Raw genomic sequence first — 23,110 nt, 5'->3', positions numbered from 1 at the left:
TCCACCCACAGACATTACCAGTACTCATCATCCACCCACAGACATTACCAGTACTCATCATCCACCCACAGACATTACCAGTACTCGTCATCCACCCACAGACATTACCGGCACCTGTTGTACACCCAAAGACATCTCCCGACACTCCCCATACACCCACTGACTTCCTCCAACACTCCCGTACACCCATTGACATCCCCCCGATACTCCTAGTGCACCCACTGACATCCCCCCGATACTCCTAGTGCACCCACTGACATCCCCCCCATACTCCTAGTGCACCCACTGACATCCCCCCGATACTCCTAGTGCACCCACTGACATCCCCCCGATACTCCTAGTGCACCCACTGACATCCCCCCGATACTCCTAGTGCACCCACTGACATCCCCCTGATACTCCTAGTGCACCCACTGACATCCCCCCGATACTCCTAGTGCACCCACTGACATCCCCCCGATACTCCTAGTGCACCCACTGACATCCCCCCCCGATACTCCTAGTGCACCCACTGACATCCCCCCGATACTCCTAGTGCACCCACTGACATCCTCCCGATACTCCCAGTACACCCACTGACATCCCCCCGATACTCCTAGTGCACCCACTGACATCCCCCCGATACTCCTAGTGCACCCACTGACATCCCCCCGATACTCCTAGTGCACCCACTGACATCCCCCCGATACTCCTAGTGCACCCACTGACATCCCCCCGATACTCCTAGTGCACCCACTGACATCCCCCCGATACTCCTAGTACACCCACTGACATCCCCCCGATACTCCTAGTACACCCACTGACATCCCCCCGATACTCCCAGTGCACCCACTGACATCCCCCCGATACTCATAGTGCACCCACTGACATCCCCCCGATACTCCTAGTACACCCACTGACATCCCCCGATACTCCTAGTACACCCACTGACATCCCCCGAAAGCATGTTCGACTCGAACACCGGCGGTTCGCCCGTTCGGTGAAGCCAGAACTCTGTGGGCCGTTTGCGCCAAATTCGCGTACCGCTCACGGCCCACGGTGCACTGTGCCATTGCAGTGCATTGCTGGCTCGTGATTGGCCAAGCATGCAGGCTCACAGTGCATGCTTGGCCAATCACAGCGCCGGCAGCGAGGAGAGCCATGATTGGCCACAGACAGGAGGCCTGTGGCCAATTATAGCTCAGGCTGGGTAGTACACGCCCCACACTATATAAGGCCACCAGCGCGGCGGCCTTGTGTAGTGTTCCGGTGTCTGCATGAGTTAGTGGATGTTGCGTGTGTGCCTTCACCGCACAATACATCTGTATCTACCCTTCATTGCTGTTCTGAGTGTTCTCTAATTGAGCCATCTGCAGTAGTTAGTGGGCAACTGGGTGTTGTCTGTGTGCCAGCACTGCAGAATACACCTGTATCTACCCATTGTTGCTGTTCTCTAATTGAGCCATCTGCCATCTGTAGTAGTTAGTGGGCAACTGGGTGTTGTCTGTGTGCCAGCACTGCAGAAAACACCTGTATCTACCCATTGTTGCTGTACTCTAATTGAGCCATCTGCCATCTGCAGGAGGAGTTAGTTTGTGTTGTGTGCCTCCAGCACAGTATATTGCTGGTGTTCTATAATAAAGGCTTCTGCAGGAGTTAGTGGGTGTTGTGTGCCTCCAGTAGTGATGGACGAACTTCCGACGGGACGTTTCGCGAACGCGAAACGCGAACGGACACAAACGTTCGCGAAAACGACCGTTCGCCGCGGGCTCCATTGACTTCAATGGGAGGCGAATTTCGCAAACCTTTAGGTCGAATTTGCGGCCACGGGGTAATTATTAGGGGGTAGCACGTAGTCCCACCACCTGGACAATAGCATAATACATGTATGAGGTGAATTTGGGATCGATAACTACAAGCATTTTTTTTTTATTTGGGAAATTGTTCTGACAATTCAGGACTATGGAGCTAATGAAGGCAATGGAGGAGAGGGAAGGTCAGGGACCAGGGTAGGCAAACAAGAGGGTGCAGGAGATACAGAGCACTGACAGCAGCACCGTAATACAGAGCACTGACATCAGCACCGTGACATACAGCGCTGACAGCAGCTCCGTGACATACAGCGCTGACAGCAGCTCCGTGACATACAGCGCTGACAGCAGCTCCGTGACATACAGCGCTGACAGCAGCTCCGTGACATACAGCGCTGACAGCAGCTCCGTGACATACAGCGCTGACAGCAGCTCCGTGACATACAGCGCTGACAGCAGCACCGTGACATACAGCGCTGACAGCAGCTCCGTGACATACAGCGCTGACAGCAGCTCCGTGACATACAGCGCTGACAGCAGCTCCGTGACATACAGCACTGACAGCAGCTCCGTGACATACAGCGCTGACAGCAGCTCCGTGACATACAGCGCTGACAGCAGCACCGTGACATACAGCGCTGACAGCAGCTCCGTGACATACAGCGCTGACAGCAGCTCCGTGACATACAGCGCTGACAGCAGCTCCGTGACATACAGCGCTGACAGCAGCTCCGTGACATACAGCGCTGACAGCAGCTCCGTGACATACAGCGCTGACAGCAGCTCCGTGACATACAGCGCTGACAGCAGCTCCGTGACATACAGCGCTGACAGCAGCTCCGTGACATACAGCGCTGACAGCAGCTCCGTGACATACAGCGCTGACAGCAGCTCCGTGACATACAGCGCTGACAGCAGCTCCGTGACATACAGCGCTGACAGCAGCACCGTAAGCAGCCCCAGGAGGAAGTCAGCACAGCACAGGGATGGTGTGATCCCCTCATAATAAGAACCCCCAGGAGGAAGTCAGCACAGCACAGGGATGGTGGGAGCCCCTCATAATAAGAACACCCAGGAGGAAGTCAGCACAGCACAGGGATGGTGGGAACCCCTCATAATAAGCAGCCCCAGTAGAAATATGACACCGCTCAACCTCTTCAAAGAGGAGGGTAGGGGCATATAGTACGGTGTGCTTTTTTGGGTCAGGGAAGTGAGCCAAATGAATTAAGAAGGTCTGTGTGCTTGATTCCAAAAATTGTTTATAGACATATACATGGTCTACTGATCACATGTGTTGAATTCCTCCGAGATCCATGCCTCATTCATTTTTAGAAATGTGAGGTAGTTAACACTGTGGTGAGCTAGGCGAGTACGCTTATCGGTCACAATCCCCCCTGCTGCGCTGAACGTCCTTTCGGACAGGACACTGGATGAGGGGCAAGCCAACAGTTCGATTGCAAATTGGGCAAGCTCTGGCCAGAGGTCAAGCCTGCCCACCCAGTAGTCTAGGGGTTCATCACTCCTCAGAGCGTCCACATCGGCCGTTAACCCAATGTAGTCGGACACCTGACGGTCTAGGCGTTCCCTGATGCTGGATCCGGATGACACCTGTCGATGGGTCGGCTGAAAGAATGACCTCATATCCGAAGTCACCAACACATCTTCAAACCGGCCTCTTCTTGCAGGCGCTGTTGGATTGGTACCCGCAAATCCTTCTCTGGGAGTGGGAATTGCTCCTCTGCCAGCGCACGCAAAAGCAGAATGCAGCATTTCTCGAAGCAAGGCCTGGAAGTGCTGCATTCTGACAGCCCTCTGCGACGGCGGTAACATTTCCGCCATTTTGTGTTTGTACCGGGGGTCTAAGTACGTTGCCACCCAGTACTGGTCCTTGACCCTCATGCTTTTTATACGGGGGTCCCTATTAAAACACTGGAGCATGAAGGCCCCCATTTGCACTAAAGTGGAAGCGGTGTGGTGGCCTGGCTCCTGCTCATCATCCAGGATAATGTCGTCCTCTTCATTCTCCTCTCCCCATCCTCGCACAACAGGGATCCCAGAAAGGTTTAAAGCATGCTCTTCTTGCTCCTGCTCATCCGCCCCGGCACCATCCTCCTCTGACTCCTCATCAGACTCCTGTTGTTGACTTGTCTCAGATAGAGTAGCCCCCCCTGGGAATTCATCCAGCATTGCGACTTCCTCATCTTCCCGCTCCTGCTCCTCCACAGCCTGATCAATGACACGACGCAATGCACGCTCCAGAAAGAAGGCATAAGGTACCATGTCACTGATGGCGCCATGGCTGCGACTGACCAGTTTGGTGATCTCCTCAAATGGCCGCAGAAGTCTGCATGTGTCGCGCATGAGCAGCCACTGGCGCGGTGAAAAAAAACCCAGCTCCCCAGAACCGTTTCTTTCGCAGAGTTCATACAGGTAGACGTTAACTGCACGTTTCTGCTGGAGCAGCCTATCAAGCATATAGAAGGTTGAGTTCCATCGCGTCGGGCAATCGCAAATAAGACGTCTGACCGGCAGATGGTGTCGCCGCTGAATGTCAGCAAGGCGAGCCATGGCCGTGTAAGATCTTCTGAAATGGGCCGAGATTTTCCTTGCCTGCCGCAAGATGTCCTGGACCCCAGGGTATTTGACAAGGAATCGCTGCACGACCAAGTTTAAGACGTGTGCCATGCACGGCACGTGCGTGATTTTGCCCTGTTTCAATGCGCTAAGCAGATTGGCACCGTTGTCACACACCACTTTACCAACTGTCAAATTGAGCGGTGTTAGCCACTCATCTGCCTGTGAACGCAAAGCTGAAAGGAGTGCCGGGCCAGTGTGGCTCTTTGCTTCCAGGCACAACAGACGCAGCACGGCATGGCAACGTCTCACCTGGCATGTGGAATAGGTTCTGGGGAGCTTGGGCGGTGCAGTGGAAGAGACGCTAGCAGCGGAAAAGGAGGAGGCAGCTGAGGAGGAGAGGGAGGAGGATGGAGTAGGAGGAGGAGAAGAAGAGTCAGGCCTGCATGCAATCCGTGGCGGTAAAACCAAATCTACACGGGTGCCACGGGTTACATGCTTGACGGCCGTCAGAAGGTTCACCCAGTGGGCAGTAAAACTGATATACCTTCCCTGCCCGTGTTTGCTAGACCACGTGTCTGTGGTCAGATGTATCTTGGCACCGACACTGTGTGCCAGAGATACATTCACTTGCCGCTGAACATGGCCATATAGCTCTGGGATGCCCTTCTCTGAGAAATACTTCCTTCCTGGGACCTTCCATTGTGGTGTTCCAATGGCCACAAATTTGCGAAAGGCCTCCGAGTCCACCAGTTTATATGGCAGTAGTTGGCGGGCTATGAGTTCTGACAAGCCAGCCGCCAACCGTTGGGCAAGAGGGTTATCCGGCGTCATCATTTTTTTACGCTCAAACATTAGGCCCACGGAAGCCTGCCTTTTTGCAGAAAAATGTGAGCTTGGCGTGATGGAAGGTGGAGTGGAGGACAATTGTGAGGAGAGAGGAGAAGGAGAAGTAGAAGACGAGGCTGGACGGTGAGAGCCTGCAGTGTGGCTTTGTGTGTTCCGTTGCTCCCACTGGGCTCGGTGATGGCTGCTCATGTGCCTTCTTAAGGCGGTCGTCCCTAGGTGAGTATTGGGCTTACCGCGACTAACGCGTTGACTGCAAAGATTGCAGATGGCAACGCTATTGTCAGCAGCGGACACGTTAAAAAAAGCCCACACTGCGGAGCCATGTGCCGGTGTCCTGGGAGCGCCAGATGTGACCGTACATGGTCGATGACTCGCTCCTGATACATTTGCAGTCTGCTTTGTCCCTGCTGTGCAATGTAAGTCATTGCTGCTTCTCCTCCCTATCTGCTGGTCCATATCTCCCTCTGAACTCCCCTCCTCTTCCTCTCTTGTGGGCACCCACGTGACATCACTAGACACGTCATCATCAACGTCACCTTCCCCACCGCTATAAGTAGAGTAGGCAGCAACACCGGGGACCAACCTCCTCCTTGGGCTGATCTGGGTACTGGCGTCAGACTGCTGAGTAGCGCTTGTTGCTACCTCCTCTTCCTGATCCAATACCAAGAGTGGCTGCGCATCAGAAATGTCCTCTTGATATGGATCGGAAAATAATTCCAGTGACTCAAGCGGAAGGTATGTGGTGGTGGTGGTGGTGGTCGTGTTGTTGGTGGTAGTGTCTTTGGGGGTGCACATAGCAGAGAGTGAAGAAGAGGGTGCAGATCGAGAGGATGAGGAGGGTGCAGAAGAGTAAGGCTGAGCGAGCCACTCAACCAAGTCTGGTGCATCCTTTAAAGTAATTGAACGCACCTTCTGCAACTTCCCACTTTGGCTCAAGCCTGTTGCTCCTGCCCTACCCCTACCACCCCTGCGGAAGGGCCTGCCTCTTCCTCTGCATGTCATTTTTTAAATGACCCTGTGACAAAACTCTTAGTCCCTATACCGCTGAAGGACTGCTGCAGTATAGGTGAGCGGTCAGCAGTGGTGCACGTCAACCCTATCTATTGTGGACCTATAGCGGTCCTTACAGAACAGCAGACTGTACCGCACTCAAGCCTATGTACCGTAGCACCCTATACCAAGTTACCAGTCCTTATAAGAACTTTTGTGGACCAAGCAGGTTGTGTATTAGTGTTTAGCAGACTGTACGTCAGTCCCTATACCGCTGAAGGACTGCTGCAGTATAGGGCAGCGGTCAGCAGTGGTGCACGTCAACCCTATCTATTGTGGACCGATAGCGGTCCTTACAGAACAGCAGACTGTACCGCACTCAAGCCTATGTACCGTAGCACCCTATACCAAGTTACCAGTCCTTATAAGAACTTTTGTGGACCAAGCAGGTTGTGTATTAGTGTTTAGCAGACTGTACGTCAGTCCCTATACCGCTGAAGGACTGCTGCAGTATAGGGCAGCGGTCAGCAGTGGTGCACGTCAACCCTATCTATTGTGGACCGATAGCGGTCCTTACAGAACAGCAGACTGTACCGCACTCAAGCCTATGTACCGTAGCACCCTATACCAAGTTACCAGTCCTTATAAGAACTTTTGTGGAACAAGCAGGTTGTGTGTTAGTGATTAGCAGACTGTACGTCAGTCCCTATACCGCTGAAGGACTGCTGCAGTATAGGTGAGCGGTCAGCAGTGGTGCACGTCAACCCTATCTATTGTGGACCGATAGCGGTCCTTACAGAACAGCAGACTGTACCGCACTCAAGCCTATGTACCGTAGCACCCTATACCAAGTTACCAGTCCTTATAAGAACTTTTGTGGAACAAGCAGGTTGTGTGTTAGTGATTAGCAGACTGTACGTCAGTCCCTATACCGCTGAAGGACTGCTGCAGTATAGGTGAGCGGTCAGCAGTGGTGCACGTCAACCCTATCTATTGTGGACCGATAGCGGTCCTTACAGAACAGCAGACTGTACCGCACTCAAGCCTATGTACCGTAGCACCCTATACCAAGTTACCAGTCCTTATAAGAACTTTTGTGGAACAAGCAGGTTGTGTGTTAGTGATTAGCAGACTGTACGTCAGTCCCTATACCGCTGAAGGACTGCTGCAGTATAGGGCAGCGGTCAGCAGTGGTGCACGTCAACCCTATCTATTGTGGACCGATAGCGGTCCTTACAGAACAGCAGACTGTACCGCACTCAAGCCTATGTACCGTAGCACCCTATACCAAGTTACCAGTCCTTATAAGAACTTTTGTGGAACAAGCAGGTTGTGTGTTAGTGATTAGCAGACTGTACGTCAGTCCCTATACCGCTGAAGGACTGCTGCAGTATAGGTGAGCGGTCAGCAGTGGTGCACGTCAACCCTATCTATTGTGGACCGATAGCGGTCCTTACAGAACAGCAGACTGTACCGCACTCAAGCCTATGTACCGTAGCACCCTATACCAAGTTACCAGTCCTTATAAGAACTTTTGTGGACCAAGCAGGTTGTGTATTAGTGTTTAGCAGACTGTACGTCAGTCCCTATACCGCTGAAGGACTGCTGCAGTATAGGGCAGCGGTCAGCAGTGGTGCACGTCAACCCTATCTATTGTGGACCGATAGCGGTCCTTACAGAACAGCAGACTGTACCGCACTCAAGCCTATGTACCGTAGCACCCTATACCAAGTTACCAGTCCTTATAAGAACTTTTGTGGAACAAGCAGGTTGTGTGTTAGTGATTAGCAGACTGTACGTCAGTCCCTATACCGCTGAAGGACTGCTGCAGTATAGGGCAGCGGTCAGCAGTGGTGCACGTCAACCCTATCTATTGTGGACCGATAGCGGTCCTTACAGAACAGCAGACTGTACCGCACTCAAGCCTATGTACCGTAGCACCCTATACCAAGTTACCAGTCCTTATAAGAACTTTTGTGGAACAAGCAGGTTGTGTGTTAGTGATTAGCAGACTGTACGTCAGTCCCTATACCGCTGAAGGACTGCTGCAGTATAGGGCAGCGGTCAGCAGTGGTGCACGTCAACCCTATCTATTGTGGACCGATAGCGGTCCTTACAGAACAGCAGACTGTACCGCACTCAAGCCTATGTACCGTAGCACCCTATACCAAGTTACCAGTCCTTATAAGAACTTTTGTGGACCAAGCAGGTTGTGTATTAGTGTTTAGCAGACTGTACGTCAGTCCCTATACCGCTGAAGGACTGCTGCAGTATAGGGCAGCGGTCAGCAGTGGTGCACGTCAACCCTATCTATTGTGGACCGATAGCGGTCCTTACAGAACAGCAGACTGTACCGCACTCAAGCCTATGTACCGTAGCACCCTATACCAAGTTACCAGTCCTTATAAGAACTTTTGTGGAACAAGCAGGTTGTGTGTTAGTGATTAGCAGACTGTACGTCAGTCCCTATACCGCTGAAGGACTGCTGCAGTATAGGGCAGCGGTCAGCAGTGGTGCACGTCAACCCTATCTATTGTGGACCGATAGCGGTCCTTACAGAACAGCAGACTGTACCGCACTCAAGCCTATGTACCGTAGCACCCTATACCAAGTTACCAGTCCTTATAAGAACTTTTGTGGAACAAGCAGGTTGTGTGTTAGTGATTAGCAGACTGTACGTCAGTCCCTATACCGCTGAAGGACTGCTGCAGTATAGGTGAGCGGTCAGCAGTGGTGCACGTCAACCCTATCTATTGTGGACCGATAGCGGTCCTTACAGAACAGCAGACTGTACCGCACTCAAGCCTATGTACCGTAGCACCCTATACCAAGTTACCAGTCCTTATAAGAACTTTTGTGGACCAAGCAGGTTGTGTATTAGTGTTTAGCAGACTGTACGTCAGTCCCTATACCGCTGAAGGACTGCTGCAGTATAGGGCAGCGGTCAGCAGTGGTGCACGTCAACCCTATCTATTGTGGACCGATAGCGGTCCTTACAGAACAGCAGACTGTACCGCACTCAAGCCTATGTACCGTAGCACCCTATACCAAGTTACCAGTCCTTATAAGAACTTTTGTGGACCAAGCAGGTTGTGTATTAGTGTTTAGCAGACTGTACGTCAGTCCCTATACCGCTGAAGGACTGCTGCAGTATAGGGCAGCGGTCAGCAGTGGTGCACGTCAACCCTATCTATTGTGGACCGATAGCGGTCCTTACAGAACAGCAGACTGTACCGCACTCAAGCCTATGTACCGTAGCACCCTATACCAAGTTACCAGTCCTTATAAGAACTTTTGTGGAACAAGCAGGTTGTGTGTTAGTGATTAGCAGACTGTACGTCAGTCCCTATACCGCTGAAGGACTGCTGCAGTATAGGGCAGCGGTCAGCAGTGGTGCACGTCAACCCTATCTATTGTGGACCGATAGCGGTCCTTACAGAACAGCAGACTGTACCGCACTCAAGCCTATGTACCGTAGCACCCTATACCAAGTTACCAGTCCTTATAAGAACTTTTGTGGAACAAGTGAGTTGTGAATGTTTAGCAGACTGCAGCAGAAGGGCAGCAGTCAAGTATAATATCCTTTCTATATTTGGAAGAAAGAATATTATACATGTACAAGCCTATTACTGTACCACTGATACCAGTCCTGAAAAGAACCTTTGTGGAACTAATAATAACAGCAAGTCTTTAAAATTACCCTCACTGCCTGACAACACTGCTTCCTTCCTGTCCCTATACAAATTGGCAAAAAAAGAGAACGATTAGTGGTTACTGGAACAGCTCTTTTGTGGACCTTGATAGTAACAGCTAATGATGATGATGATGATGATGATGATGAAAGACTAATCTGGCTGTCCCTGTAGCATACACCGTCCTTTCCCTTTCTCTAAACTAACAAAAGACACTCAGGCTGCTGCAAGAATCAGCAGCACAGCAAACCTATCAACACCTAACACCTATACCAGTCCTGAAAAGAACTTTTGTGTACCAAATAGCTAGTGGTTTATCTCTCCCTACTCCACACAGGAACCTGTCCCTATCTTAACAGAAGAAAGAATGTAAAATGGCCACCGGATCGGGTGTATTTATAGGTTAGGGGGAATGTACAAGTGTCCATGTGCTGTCATGTCTCAATTGGCTGTCCTGTATCACATGATAAACGTGTCACCAAAGGTTAAAGTTCTTGTATACATTAAACACGTAAGTCCGCCGCGGCGAACGACGGAAAAAGGCGTTCGAACGTGCGGACCGCGAATGTCGGAAATTCGCCGCGAAACGACCGCCGGGCGAACCGTTCGGCCATCACTAGCCTCCAGCACAGCACAATATACACCTGTATCTATGTAACAAGTAATACAGAAATTAATCAATGCGATTCCTGAAAATTTCAGTATTAAAACAGCGCTCTAGATAAAGTCCAAGATATATCCATAAAAAGTTATATCCATAAAAAGTTAAAAAGAGTCCTTAATGTGCAGGAAAGGTGACTGTAGTGATTTAATCAATGTTGCAAGGTGATAACGGTGGTTGTTTCAAAGTGCTGTTAGTGTCACTTCCACCAGATAATGGCAGGATTTAACCACATGTAACACGTCCCCCTTAGGGGGTTAAACTCACCAGACAAAGTTGAGCAAAAGAGCCCTAAGGAAGTATTCCCTCTCTAGGTTTACCAAATTTCATACGTCATCCACTAGGGTCCAGCTTTCAACAGTGCTCCACAAATGTCATAAAACAAAGCAGAGTTTGCACATAGCGTAATTCCGTTTTATTTTAAAGTTAATTGCACAAGCTAGTAAGTTACCCCATTTAATTATCTGCGTACATTGTTAAAATAGAAAAACAGCATTAAAAGTTGTGTGTTTCACCGTGCCTCCTAACGCCAGGATCATCTGCATGTGTTTCACTGCAGACACTATGGGTGACTTCCTGGATCTTGGTTAGCGGCAGAACACACTCGTCACTTCCGGGAACGTTGTGTAGGCCACGCCTGTATCTGCCCTTTATTGCTGGTGTTCTATAATAAAGACATCTGCAGGAGTTAGTGGGCGTTTTATGCCTCCAGCACAATATACACTACCCAATTGCTGGTTTTCCCCATCTCCCTGCAGGCCATTACCATGTCTGGAAGGCCAACAAGGAGAGGCAGACAGGCGCGAGCCAATAAAAGAGGGCAAGCAGGCTCTGTGTCTAGAGACAACAGTGCTGGTCATGGACGCGGTGCATCGTCATCAGCACGTGGCCATGGGACACGCTTGTCCTTATTTTCAGCAGCTGGACTTGTTGAGCCGCATCATGCCAAAGACTTGGTAGAGCGGATGACCAAGCCCTCTTCATCCTCCTCATCCTCTCTCACCCAGGCTCAGGGTACTGGCAAAGCAGCTGCCAATGCATCCCCTTCCCTCGTCTCAATGTCATCATCAGTGACTCCTTCCCTAGACCCACCACGTCCTCCTGAGGAGTCCCCCGAACTGTTTGAGCACAGTGTTGGGTACATGCTCCAGGAGGATGCCCAGCGTTTTGTAGGCTCTGATGATGATACTCAGCTATAGGAAGGCAGTAGCGTGAGCGCAGAGAGAGGGGATGCTCAAGAAGGAAAGCAATCTAGCAGTCATGTTCCACAAGCTGCAGCATACTGCCAGGTTTGCTCCAGTGATAAAGGGTAGGGGTTGATGAGGGCACTGACTCCATATGGGTGCCTGGTAGGAGGAGGAGGAGGCACATCTCCAACGAGGCAGGATGCTCTCCGGGGGGCAGCACACCGACTGAATCACACCGCAGAGCTCCGCCTGTGCAGGGCGCTGCCTCTGCGCGTTATTCTAAAAGTTCTTTGGTGTGGGCCTTTTTTGAGACGAGTGCATCAGATCGCACCGCTATTTGCAACATATGTCTCAAGCGTATCTTGCGTGGCCCCCTTCCGCGAGTTTGTGAAATGTGCAGTTCCTCAGTGGCAGGTCCCCAGACGCCACTTTTTCTCACGGAAGGCGATTCCGCTCTCTACCGGCATGTGGAAGGCAATGTCCTTGCCTCGCTGGACAGGGCGGTCAGCGGTAAGGTGCATATTACCACTGACTCATGATCCAGCAGGCATGGACAGGGACGTTACCTGTCCTTCACGGCCCATTGGGTCACTCTTCTGGCAGCTGGGAAGGATGCAGGACAAGGTGCAGTAGTGTTGGAGGTTGTTCCGCCACTACGCCTCCAAAATGCTACTACTGGTTGTGACACACCTCTCTCCTCCACCCTCTCCTCTTCTTCTTCCTCCATGGCCTCTTCCAGTGCTCTGTCCTCTGAACCAGCGGTGCTCCGCAGGCGTTCAAGGGGCTACGCAAGTACGCAGGCAAAATGATGCCATGCCGTGCTTGCGCTGGTTTGTTTGGGGGACAGGAGCCACACTGGGGCATATATTTTGTCAGCTCTGCAGGGGCAGGCCGAGAGGTGGTTGACGCCACGCCAGCTTAACCCAGGATTGGTGGTTTGCGACAATGGCACTAACCTCCTCTCCGCCCTCCGACAGGGACAACTGACCCATGTGCCCTGTGTGGCTCACATCCTTAACCTGATGGTGCAGCCATTCTTGGGCAGGTACCCGGGCTTACAGGATGTCCTGAAGCAGGCCAGGAAAGTCTGTGTGCATTTCCATCGATCATTTAATGCCTGTGCTCAGCTGGCTGAGCTCCAAAAGGAGTTGAACCTGCCCAAGAACCGCCTTATATGTGACATGCCCACCAGGTGGAACTCCCGAGTACCTGTGCGACTACGGCACCAGGACAGGGTCAGGGGAGCTCGGTTTTTTCCTCACCACGCCAGTGCGGCATGATCAGGGATGCATGCACTGTCCTGTCACCGTTTGAGGAGGCCACAAGGATGGTGAGCAGTGACAGTGCATGCATCAGTGACACTGTACCTCTTGTCCACCTGTTGGAGCATAGGCTGCGTGGAATAATGGACAGGGCACTTGAGGCAGAACAGAGGCAGGAAGAGGACTTCCTTGCCTCTCAAGGCCCCCCTTTATCCAGACAGTGTTCCTGCTGTCCCACCCATCATACAGGAAGAGGAGGAGGAGGAGGATTGTGTCAGCATGCAGGTGGAGCCTGGCACTCAGCATCAGCAGCAGCAGTCTTGTAGGGATGATTTACAGTCCCAAGAAACCTGTGGACTTGTACGTGGCTGGGAGGAGGTAGCTGCGGATCATGTTGTCCTTAGTGACCCAGAGGACTCCGGACCGAATGCCTCAGTTAACCTACGCTGCATGGCCTCCCTGATCCTGCAAAGCCTGCGGAAGGATACTCGTATTCTTCGGATCAAGGAGAGGGACCTCTACTGGCTGGCCACTCTCCTTGATCCACGGTACAAGGGTAAGGTTGCAGACCTTATCTTGCCATCGCAGAGGGAGCAGAGGATGAGACATCTCCGGGAGGCCTTGCAGAAAGGTCTGTGCAACGCTTTCCCAGAGACTGGGAGGTTACAAACTCCTGGTCCTGGACAACGTGTTGCTGAGGCATCGGTCAGAAGGAGCGATGGAGAAGGTGGCCGTCTGACCGATGCATTCAGACAATTTTTTAGTCCGCAGCCCCAAGGTATGATCGGTTCCAGCAACCATTGCCAGCATCTGATTTACATGGTGCAGGAATACCTAGGAACAAGGTCAGACTTGGACACCTTTCCCACCGAAAATCCTCTGGCTTACTGGATCTTGAGGATGGATCACTGGCCAGAGCTTGCACAGTATGCAATTGAGCTACTGGCCTGTCCTGCATCCAGCGTTCTTTTAGAACGCACCTTCAGTGCTGCTGGTGGCTTTGTAACCGATCACAGGGTGCGCCTTTCCAACGACTCGGTTGATCGACTGACCTTCATAAAGATGAATCAGTCTTGGATCACCACCAGCTACCAAGCACCTGAAGCTGATGTAACCGAATAATTTATTTTGAAATATCACATCCCTTCAAGACTGCCTATGCTGATGCTGAGTGACTGTCCTGTTATGTTGACTGTCTATCCTCTTCCTCCTCCGCTGATATCTTGGAAGAACATTTTTGGTTCTGGGTGATGCCACCAGCCCAATTTTTCAGCCCCTGTTTAACAGGGGCGTGTAATTAAAATTTTTGATGCAATGCTTTGCAGCAGGGCTCATCCCTGCACTACAAATAAATAGAGTATCTGGGAGAGATTGCAGTGTCGTGGCACCAGCAAGCAGTGCCTAAGGCCCAATTTTTCAGCCCCTGTTTAACATGTGCATGTAATTACAATTCTTGATATAATAATTCACAGCAGGGCTCATTCCTGCGCCCACCGAGAGTAACTGTGAGGACTTATAGTGTTGTGGCACCAGCACCACAACCACCAAAGGCCCAATTTTTCTACCACTGTTCAACAATGGCATGTAATTACAATTCTTGATATAATCGTTCACAGCAGGGCGCTCCAGCGCCCACCAAGAGTCACTTTGAGGGCTTACAATGTTGTGGCAAAACCAACACCTTGTTCCGCCATTTCTGCAGAGCATATAGGGCAGGCCCCTACTTTCAAACATCCAACTTACAAACGTTTCCTACTTGCAAACGGAAGGAGACAACAGGAAGTGAGATGAAAAAATATGGACGGCCAAAAAAATGATACAGGGGTGATAACCCTTTCCTATGTTTTCCAAAAAGCTTAAAAATAGATTTTTTGACTGGAGCTACACTTTAAAAATGTACCAGTTCAAAATTACAAACAGATTCTACTTAACACAACAAACCTACACAGTCCCTGTCTTGTTTGCACTGCCTGTATACTCCTGTTCTTAGTATATAGGGCCCGGGGGCCCCACGCCTTTCTTTTTTTTTAATATGGGTACGGGGTTCCCCTTAATATCCGTACAAGACCCAAAGGGGCTGGTAATGGGCAGGGGGGGCTACCTATGCCATTTTTCTCAATGATTTTTATCCATATTGCCGGAACAAGATATTACATTAAAACCGCAAGCAGTTTTAAATGACTTTCTTGATCATACATCACGGGACACGGGACACATAGTGGGTTATATAGTCACCTCTGGTGATTGGACACTGGTTAACCCCAATTAAGGAGAATTCCTCCCCTATATAACCCCTCCCATATGGGAGGCACCTCAGTTTTTTCGCCAGTGTCTATGGTGGTTGGTCACGTAAAACATGTGCTATGAAGAAAGCTCTGTGCAGGTCCTTGCGGGGGCCTAAGGGCTACAACAAACCAAATCCATATCTCGGGCCGATATTTGACTCCCAAGATGGTATGGTACCCGGGCCTCGTCATCCGAAGAAACGAGGTTTGGCCTGTAAGTCCTCTCCTATTGGAAGACTGGGCTCTAGGAAAACCAGATTGGTGTACTGTTTACACAGAGCGCACGAAAGTTTCTGGCAGAGTCTTTTACAAGGTCCAGGTAGGAGGTTCTTCTGAGAAAGCCAACCTTCAGGTTTATCTGGGGTTCTAACTCTGCCGGCCATGATGGGTGAAGGCTGGATTCTGTCTGTTTCAGCAATTCCTGCGGCGAGGACAGGTAAGGGAAGTTAATACTATATATATTTATATGATGTATTTCTTCATTTTGAGTAGTTGTATGTCTTACCTGGTTTCCACCACTAGAGGGAGTAAGAGCAGCCTGATGCATACTTACATGCCTTTCAGTACACATGCTCAGTGAAGCCTGGTTCTCCAGAGGTCTCACGTCTCCACTGCAGTCCCTGCCACAACAAGGTAATACAGGGGTTCCTCGTAGTCTGGGGGTCCCACGCAGCTCTGATGAGACTCCTTTTCCCCCCCTGGATTCCGGCGGTCCTCGTGCACGCGCCGAGCACGCTCCCGGGCTAATGGAGGAGGGGGAGTGTGGTTGTGAGCCGTGCACATTGGTATGCACAGCGCTGTACTGCGCAGGCGCCAGGCGGCAGTTTTAAAAGCCCAGAGCGTCAGGGGGCTGTAAGTGGAGACACAGGAGCTGTGGGCAGTAAGCATCCCAGGGGATTGGATCCAGGCAAACCTTAGACACCTACTCAGCATCAGGTTGTGCAGTATTAAGCATATATATTTATTGTGAGACTTTTAGCACAACAGTGATTGGACTTTGTACTAGTACCTCTGCTTGTAGCTTAGGACTATGTCTCCTCGTAAGAGGGTCTCAGGGGGAGGTAACAAGAGCACTGGTAAATCACCGCCTAGGTCCAGAGGTTCTAAAAATGCCTGTAAGTTACCATCCCCCCTGCAAGACTGGAGCCAGCCTCACAGGATGAGTCAGTGCCCCTGTCAGGTTTTGCAGCCTCTCCTAATGTGTCAGCCCCGGTATATGTCACTGAGGACTCCCTTAGGGCTACATTGGAGGGTTTTGAAGGGAGAATCATGAATTTTATTTCTGCTTCCCTGAAAGATAGCAGGAAAAGGGGTAGATCCCCTCCCTCTGCTGACATTCCTCTCTCAGATGATTCTTTTGACAATGAGGAGAGATCCCTATCTTGGGACAGGGATCTTGAGCAGTCGGATGAATCAGAGGAAGAGGAGAGAGTCCCCTCCTCCCAGGCACTCAGAAAGCAGGTGCAGTATTATACTGAATTGGTGCGTACCACATTCAGAATGCCTGCTGCTGAAGTCGCTACGTCCTCTGTTTCTTCCCTGGGAGTCAGGAAAGCCCCACAGACTGCCTATTCCTTTCCAATTCATCCCTTAATGGATAAATTGTTGTATGAGGATTGGGGACATCCCGATAAACTGTTTGCTCCTCCTAAAAGGTTTTCTATGCATTATCCTCTGGAGGAAAGTTTCACCAAGAAGTGGGGGGTCCCATCTGTTGATGTGGCTGTTTCTTGCATGAATAAAAACCTGACCTGTCCATTGGATAATGCTCAGGTATTTAAACCTCCCAACCTGCGGAGGCGACCCTTGCAGAGCAGCCTTGTATGTCAAGATAGAAAACCAAGCTGGTTATCAGGGGTGAAGCTTGAGAAGTATCTGGGATGCTAAGCTAGGGACCCAGCAGGGAAGGGTGGGTGACACTTGAGGAAGATACCACCACAAAAGCCTTGAGGAGCTCCAGGGATTCAGAGTCAGCGAGTCAGAGAATCCAGTGAGAGACCAGGAGCTCAAGGGGCTGAAGAGCTGCAAGTGGACATTGTAGTGAAGCTGAGAGAATGGTCGAACTTTGCGTTAGAAACTGTTAAGTACTGTTGCCATAGGAGACAGCAAATGTGCATGTGCAGAAGTGGTGCCTTTCCCTGTACGGCTGTCCTCCTCCTGAAGTCTTGGAGTCTGCCAATGGAAATTGCAACCACGTAAGGGTGTCCTGGCCCTAACCCTCTTTCCCTTGCAAAATATAAAAAGGACTGTTAAAATAAATAAAACCTCTTTTGCATCCAAGAAGTGTCTGGCACCCAATGACTTTCACCATCTTTGTACCACTATGCCTCACTACCCTTCACATATTGAAGGATGTCAGCGGTTCGTGGCCTCAAAGGTTCTCATTAGACTGTAAGAGGTTAGAGATCCTCCTGCATTTCCCTCCCCTGATCCAGTTCTCCCTCCCCATTCTCACCAGTCCTTGTGCAACCCTGTCCCCATACATCACCCCCACACTCACTGCCAAATGGCATAACCCCACTATGCCAGCACCTCCCCCACTGTCACTAACCCCCTTCTAATGTGGGTAAGTTCTGAGGTCCTCACCTTCCTCCAGCTGTAGAAAGGCCTGTGACAAGGACGGCACATCATCCATGGGGATCTTATAGACAAGCAGAGAGGAGAATCTGCATCCAATCAGAGAATCATTAATCATGGCGGCACCGGACAATATCAATAATAAGAATATATGGAGACCAAGGTGACAAAGTGACCAGGAAACCCACCCCACCTCACCTTTCCTGCCGGTCATGTGATCACTGGGAGGAGGAGAGGATCATGTGATCACTGAGAGGAGGAGAGGATCATGTTATCACTGGGAGGATGAGATGATCATGTGATCACTGGGAGGAGGGGAGGATCATGTGATCACTGGGAGGAGGGGAGAGGATCATGTGATCACTGGGAGGAGGGGATCATGTGATCACTGGGAGGAGGGGAAGATGTGATCACTGGGAGGAGGGGAGGATGATGTGATCACTGGGAGGAGGGGAGGATCATGTGATCACTGGGAGGAGGGGAGAGGATCATGTGATCACTGGGAGGAGGAGGGGGATCATGTGATCACTGGGAGGAGAGGATCTTGTGATCACTGGGAGGAGGAGGGGGATCATGTGATCACTGGGAAGAGGGGATAGGATCATGTGATCACTGGGAGGAGGAGAGGATCATGTGATCACTGGGAGGAGGGGAGAGGATAGTTTGATCACTGGGAGGAGGGCAGAGGATCATGTAATCACTGGGAGGAGGGGAGGATCATGTGATCACTGGGAGGAGGGGAGGATCATGCGATCACTGGGAGGAGGGGAGAGGATCATGTGATCACTGGGAAGAGGGGGTCATGTGATCACTGGGAGGAGGGGATAGGGTTATGTGATCACTGGGAGGAGGAGAGGGTCATGTGATCACTGGGAGGAGGGGAGAGGTCATGTGATCACTGGGAGGAGGAGGGGATCATGTGATCACTGGGAGGAGGAGAGGAGGGGGATCATGTGATCACTGGGAGGAGGAGGGGGATCATGTGATCACTGGGAAGAGGGGATAGGATCATGTGATCACTGGGAGGAGGAGAGGATCATGTGATCACTGGGAGGAGGGGAGAGGATAGTTTGATCACTGGGAGGAGGGGAGAGGATCATGTAATCACTGGGAGGAGGGGAGGATAATGCGATCACTGGGAGGAGGGGAGAGGATCATGTGATCACTGGGAGGAGGGGGTCATGTGATCACTGGGAGGAGGGGATAGGGTTATGTGATCACTGGGAGGAGGAGAGGGTCATGTGATCACTGGGAGGAGGGGAGAGGTCATGTGATCACTGGGAGGAGGGGATCATGTGATCACTGGGAGGAGGAGAGGAGGGGATCATGTGATCACTGGGAGGAGAGGATCATGTGATCACTGGGAGGAGGAGGGGGATCATGTGATCACTGGGAGGAGAGGATCATGTGATCACTGGGAGGAGGGGAGAGGATCATGTGATCAGTGGGAGGAGGAGAGAGGATCTTGTGATCAGTGGGAGGAGGGGGATCATGTGATCACTGGGAGGAGGGGATAGGATCATGTGATCACTGGGAGGAGGGGGATCATGTGATCACTGGAAGGAGGAGAGGATCATGTGATCACTGGGAGGAGGGGAGAGGATCATGTGATCAGTGGGAGGAGGAGAGAGGATCTTGTGATCAGTGGGAGGAGGGGGATCATGTGATCACTGGGAGGAGGGGATAGGATCATGTGATCACTGGGAGGAGGGGGATCATGTGATCACTGGAAGGAGGAGAGGATCATGTGATCACTGGGAGGAGGGGAGAGGATCATGTGATCACTGGGAGGAGGGGGAGGATCATGTGATCACTGGGAGGAGAGGATCACCTGATCACTGGGAGGGAAGGATCATGTGATCACTGGGAGGAGGGGAGGATCAAGTGATCACTGGGAGGAGGGGAGAGGATCATGTGATCACTGGGAGGAGGGGAGAGGATCATGTGATCACTGGGAGGAGGGGAGGATCTTGTGATCACTGGGAGGAGGGCAGAGGATCATGTGATTACTGGGAGGAGGGGAAAGGATCATGTGATCACTGGAGGAGGAGGAGGGGAGGGTGCAGTGTACATAATGAAATTTAGGATATATTGGGTCTCTCCGGTGGGGGAGGGGTGTATAGTCGGTGGATTTGATCTACATCCTGGTTTCCCTCTCAGATGAAACCAGCTAATCAACTTCCTCCCTTTCTCAGCCAATGGAGAGCTCGCTTTCCGCCTCGTCCAATCAGCGCGGTATGCTCAGAACGAGGCGTGCACCGCAAACAGGCCGTCCAGGCGGGGGAATGGAGCGCCGAGCCGGAGAGTCTGTGTGATCGGCAAGCGATTCACCGCGCCTGAGAGAGCCGAGAGAGCGAGGCCCGGAGATGATCCACCGAGCGGGTGAGTCACCCCAATGTGGGCGTGTCAGAGTGCTCCTCGTCGCCGCATGTCACCCTGACACCTCATAGGGTACCGCAAATGCCCCCCGACACCCCATAATACCCCATAACTACCTCATGATGCCCTCCAACATGCCATAACCATCCTTGATACACCACCACTGGCCCTGGTAATACCTCATTACAGGTCAGTGACCCCCCCCCCCCCCCCGGTCAGTTAGTGTCAGATTTCCGCCCCATAAATCTCTGATCACCCCCATCCCAGTACAGTGTATATAGATGTATACTCCCAGTACAGTGTGTATATAGATGTATACTCCCAGTACAGTGTGTATATAGATGTATACTCCCAGTACAGTGTATATAGATGTATACTCCCAGTGCAGTGTGTATATAGATGTATACGTCCCAGTACAGTGTGTATATAGATGTATACTCCCAGTACAGTGTGTATATAGATGTATACTCCCAGTACAGTGTATATAGATGTATACTCCCGGTACAGTGTATATAGATGTATACTCCCGGTACAGTGTATATAGATGTATACTCCCGGTACAGTGTATATAGATGTATACTCCCAGTACAGTGTATATAGATGTATACTCCCAGTACAGTGTATATAGATGTATACTCCCAGTACAGTGTATATAGATGTATACTCCCAGTACAGTGTATATAGATGTATACGTCCCAGTGCAGTGTATACATAGATGTATACTCCCAGTACAGTGTGTATATAGATGTATACGTCCCAGTACAGTGTATATATAGATGTATACTCCCAGTACAGTGTGTGTATATAGATGTATACGTCCCAGTGCAGTGTATATAGATGTATACTCCCAGTACAGTGTATATAGATGTATACGTCCCAGTGCAGTGTATATAGATGTATACTCCCAGTACAGTGTGTATAGATGTATACGTCCCAGTGCAGTGTATATATAGATGTATACGTCCCAGTGCAGTGTGTGTATATAGATGTATACGTCCCAGTGCAGTGTATATAGATGTATACTCCCAGTACAGTGTGTATAGATGTATACTCCCAGTGCAGTGTGTGTATATAGATGTATACGTCCCAGTGCAGTGTATATAGATGTATACTCCCAGTACAGTGTGTATAGATGTATACGTCCCAGTGCAGTGTATATATAGATGTATACTCCCAGTACAGTGTGTATAGATGTATACGTCCCAGTGCAGTGTGTATATAGATGTATACTCCCAGTACAGTGTGTATAGATGTATACGTCCCAGTGCAGTGTGTATATAGATGTATACTCCCAGTGCAGTGTATATAGATGTATACGCCCCAGTGCAGTGTATATAGATGTATACGTCCCATAGTATATAGATATAGAACACACGGATTGGGATTTTCCAGACATGGAGTAGAATTCATTTTGTTCGGAATTGATGATGAAATTATTGGATGTAGGAAATCTGTGTGAAGGAAAAGATAAAGATGTGATTGGTGGACAGTGTCACATGACCGTGTGATGACCGACTAAAGTAGTGCAGTGCTGAGTAGTAGGAAATGTCCAGGTCATGAAGGGGGATAAACCAGAGATTAGTGTCTGTTTCTTGGTGTAGAGGGCGGTGCAGTATACTGAGCTGTGATTGGTTGTTGTAGACCCTGCACTTGGTCCATACGTCTCTGATGGCCTCTTTCTGGAATTATAAGGCCCCTTCATAGCCGGGGACCAATCAGACCCCTCCCCCCCCCCCCTCCCATTGTTCTCTATGGCCCCGCTGAGCAGAGAGAGAGAGAGAGATCCCCCTGCTGGATGGAATCCGCTCTGACAATGTGCCGCTGATCGCACTGTCACCCTGGCTATATCTCTATTTCAGGAGGTTCTACACCGGAGCAGATATGGGCCATAGTAGTCCTTACTCCATTCTTCTAAAAGTATTGCTCCCCTTCAACCAAGGGGCGTAGTGTGTAAAACCCCCTCCCCCGACGAGGCGGTGTATTATTTATTTTATTATTGGTTTAATTGATCTTTTATTTCAACCTGACTATGTCCTCCGGAGGAGGCGGGTTTGGGCTCCTCCTCCTCCTCCAGAGGAGGTGGGAGGGGGGTTTGGGTCCCTCCTCCTCCAGAGGAGGCGGGAGGGGGGTTTGGGTTCCTCCTCCCTCCAGAGGAGGCGGGAGGGGGGTTTGGGTTCCTCCTCCCTCCAGAGGAGGCGGGAGAGGGGTTTGGGTTCCTCCTCCTCCCGGATGAGGCGGGAGGGGGGTTTGGGTTCCTCCTCCTCCAGAGGAGGCGGGAGGAGGGTTTGGGTTCCTCCTCCTCCAGAGGAGGCGGGAGGGGGGTTTGGGTGTGTATAGATGTATACTCCCAGTGCAGTGTATATATAGATGTATACTCCCAGTGCAGTGTGTGTATAGATGTATACTCCCAGTGCAGTGTATATAGATGTATACTCCCAGTGCAGTGTATATAGATGTATACTCCCAGTGCAGTGTATATAGATGTATACTCCCAGTGCAGTGTATACATAGATGTATACTCCCAGTGCAGTGTGTATATAGATGTATACGTCCCAGTGCAGTGTGTATATAGATGTATACTCCCGGTACAGTGTATATAGATGTATACTCCCAGTACAGTGTATATAGATGTATACTCCCAGTACAGTGTATATAGATGTATACTCCCAGTACAGTGTATATAGATGTATACGTCCCAGTGCAGTGTATACATAGATGTATACTCCCAGTGCAGTGTGTGTATAGATGTATACTCCCAGTGCAGTGTATATATAGATGTATACTCCCAGTGCAGTGTGTGTATAGATGTATACTCCCAGTACAGTGTGTATAGATGTATACTCCCAGTACAGTGTGTGTATAGA

At 50.6% G+C, this 23,110-nt stretch overlaps 1 protein-coding gene across 5 annotated transcripts in view; it reads right to left on the bottom strand.

Moving 5' to 3' along the window:
• The window catches only part of LOC143936269 (cilia- and flagella-associated protein 337-like), a 105,009-nt gene extending 85,344 nt beyond the window's left edge, over positions 1–19,665 (bottom strand). For 2 of the 5 annotated variants that reach the window (XM_077460707.1, XM_077460708.1), the window contains exons 1-2: positions 18,066–19,662; positions 17,877–17,956 (exon numbers count right to left, since the gene is read on the bottom strand). In XM_077460707.1, coding sequence (XP_077316833.1) covers positions 17,877–17,956; positions 18,066–18,081 — 96 coding nt within the window. In that variant the 5' untranslated portion in view covers positions 18,082–19,662. Of the gene's footprint in view, positions 1–17,876; positions 18,023–18,065 lie in introns of those variants that run through there. The other 3 variants (XM_077460711.1, XM_077460710.1, XM_077460713.1) reach the window with 3 other exon arrangements.
• Positions 19,666–23,110: the final 3,445 nt, after the last annotated feature.

The sequence above is a fragment of the Lithobates pipiens genome, unplaced genomic scaffold (genome assembly GCF_037356315.1).
Source record: "Lithobates pipiens isolate NorthernLeopardFrog02 unplaced genomic scaffold, aLitPip1_a1.2 Scaffold_28, whole genome shotgun sequence".
NCBI lineage: Eukaryota > Metazoa > Chordata > Amphibia > Anura > Ranidae > Lithobates > Lithobates pipiens.
Note: the sequence above shows the minus strand (reverse complement) of the source record. Positions and strands in the feature narration are given on the sequence as shown.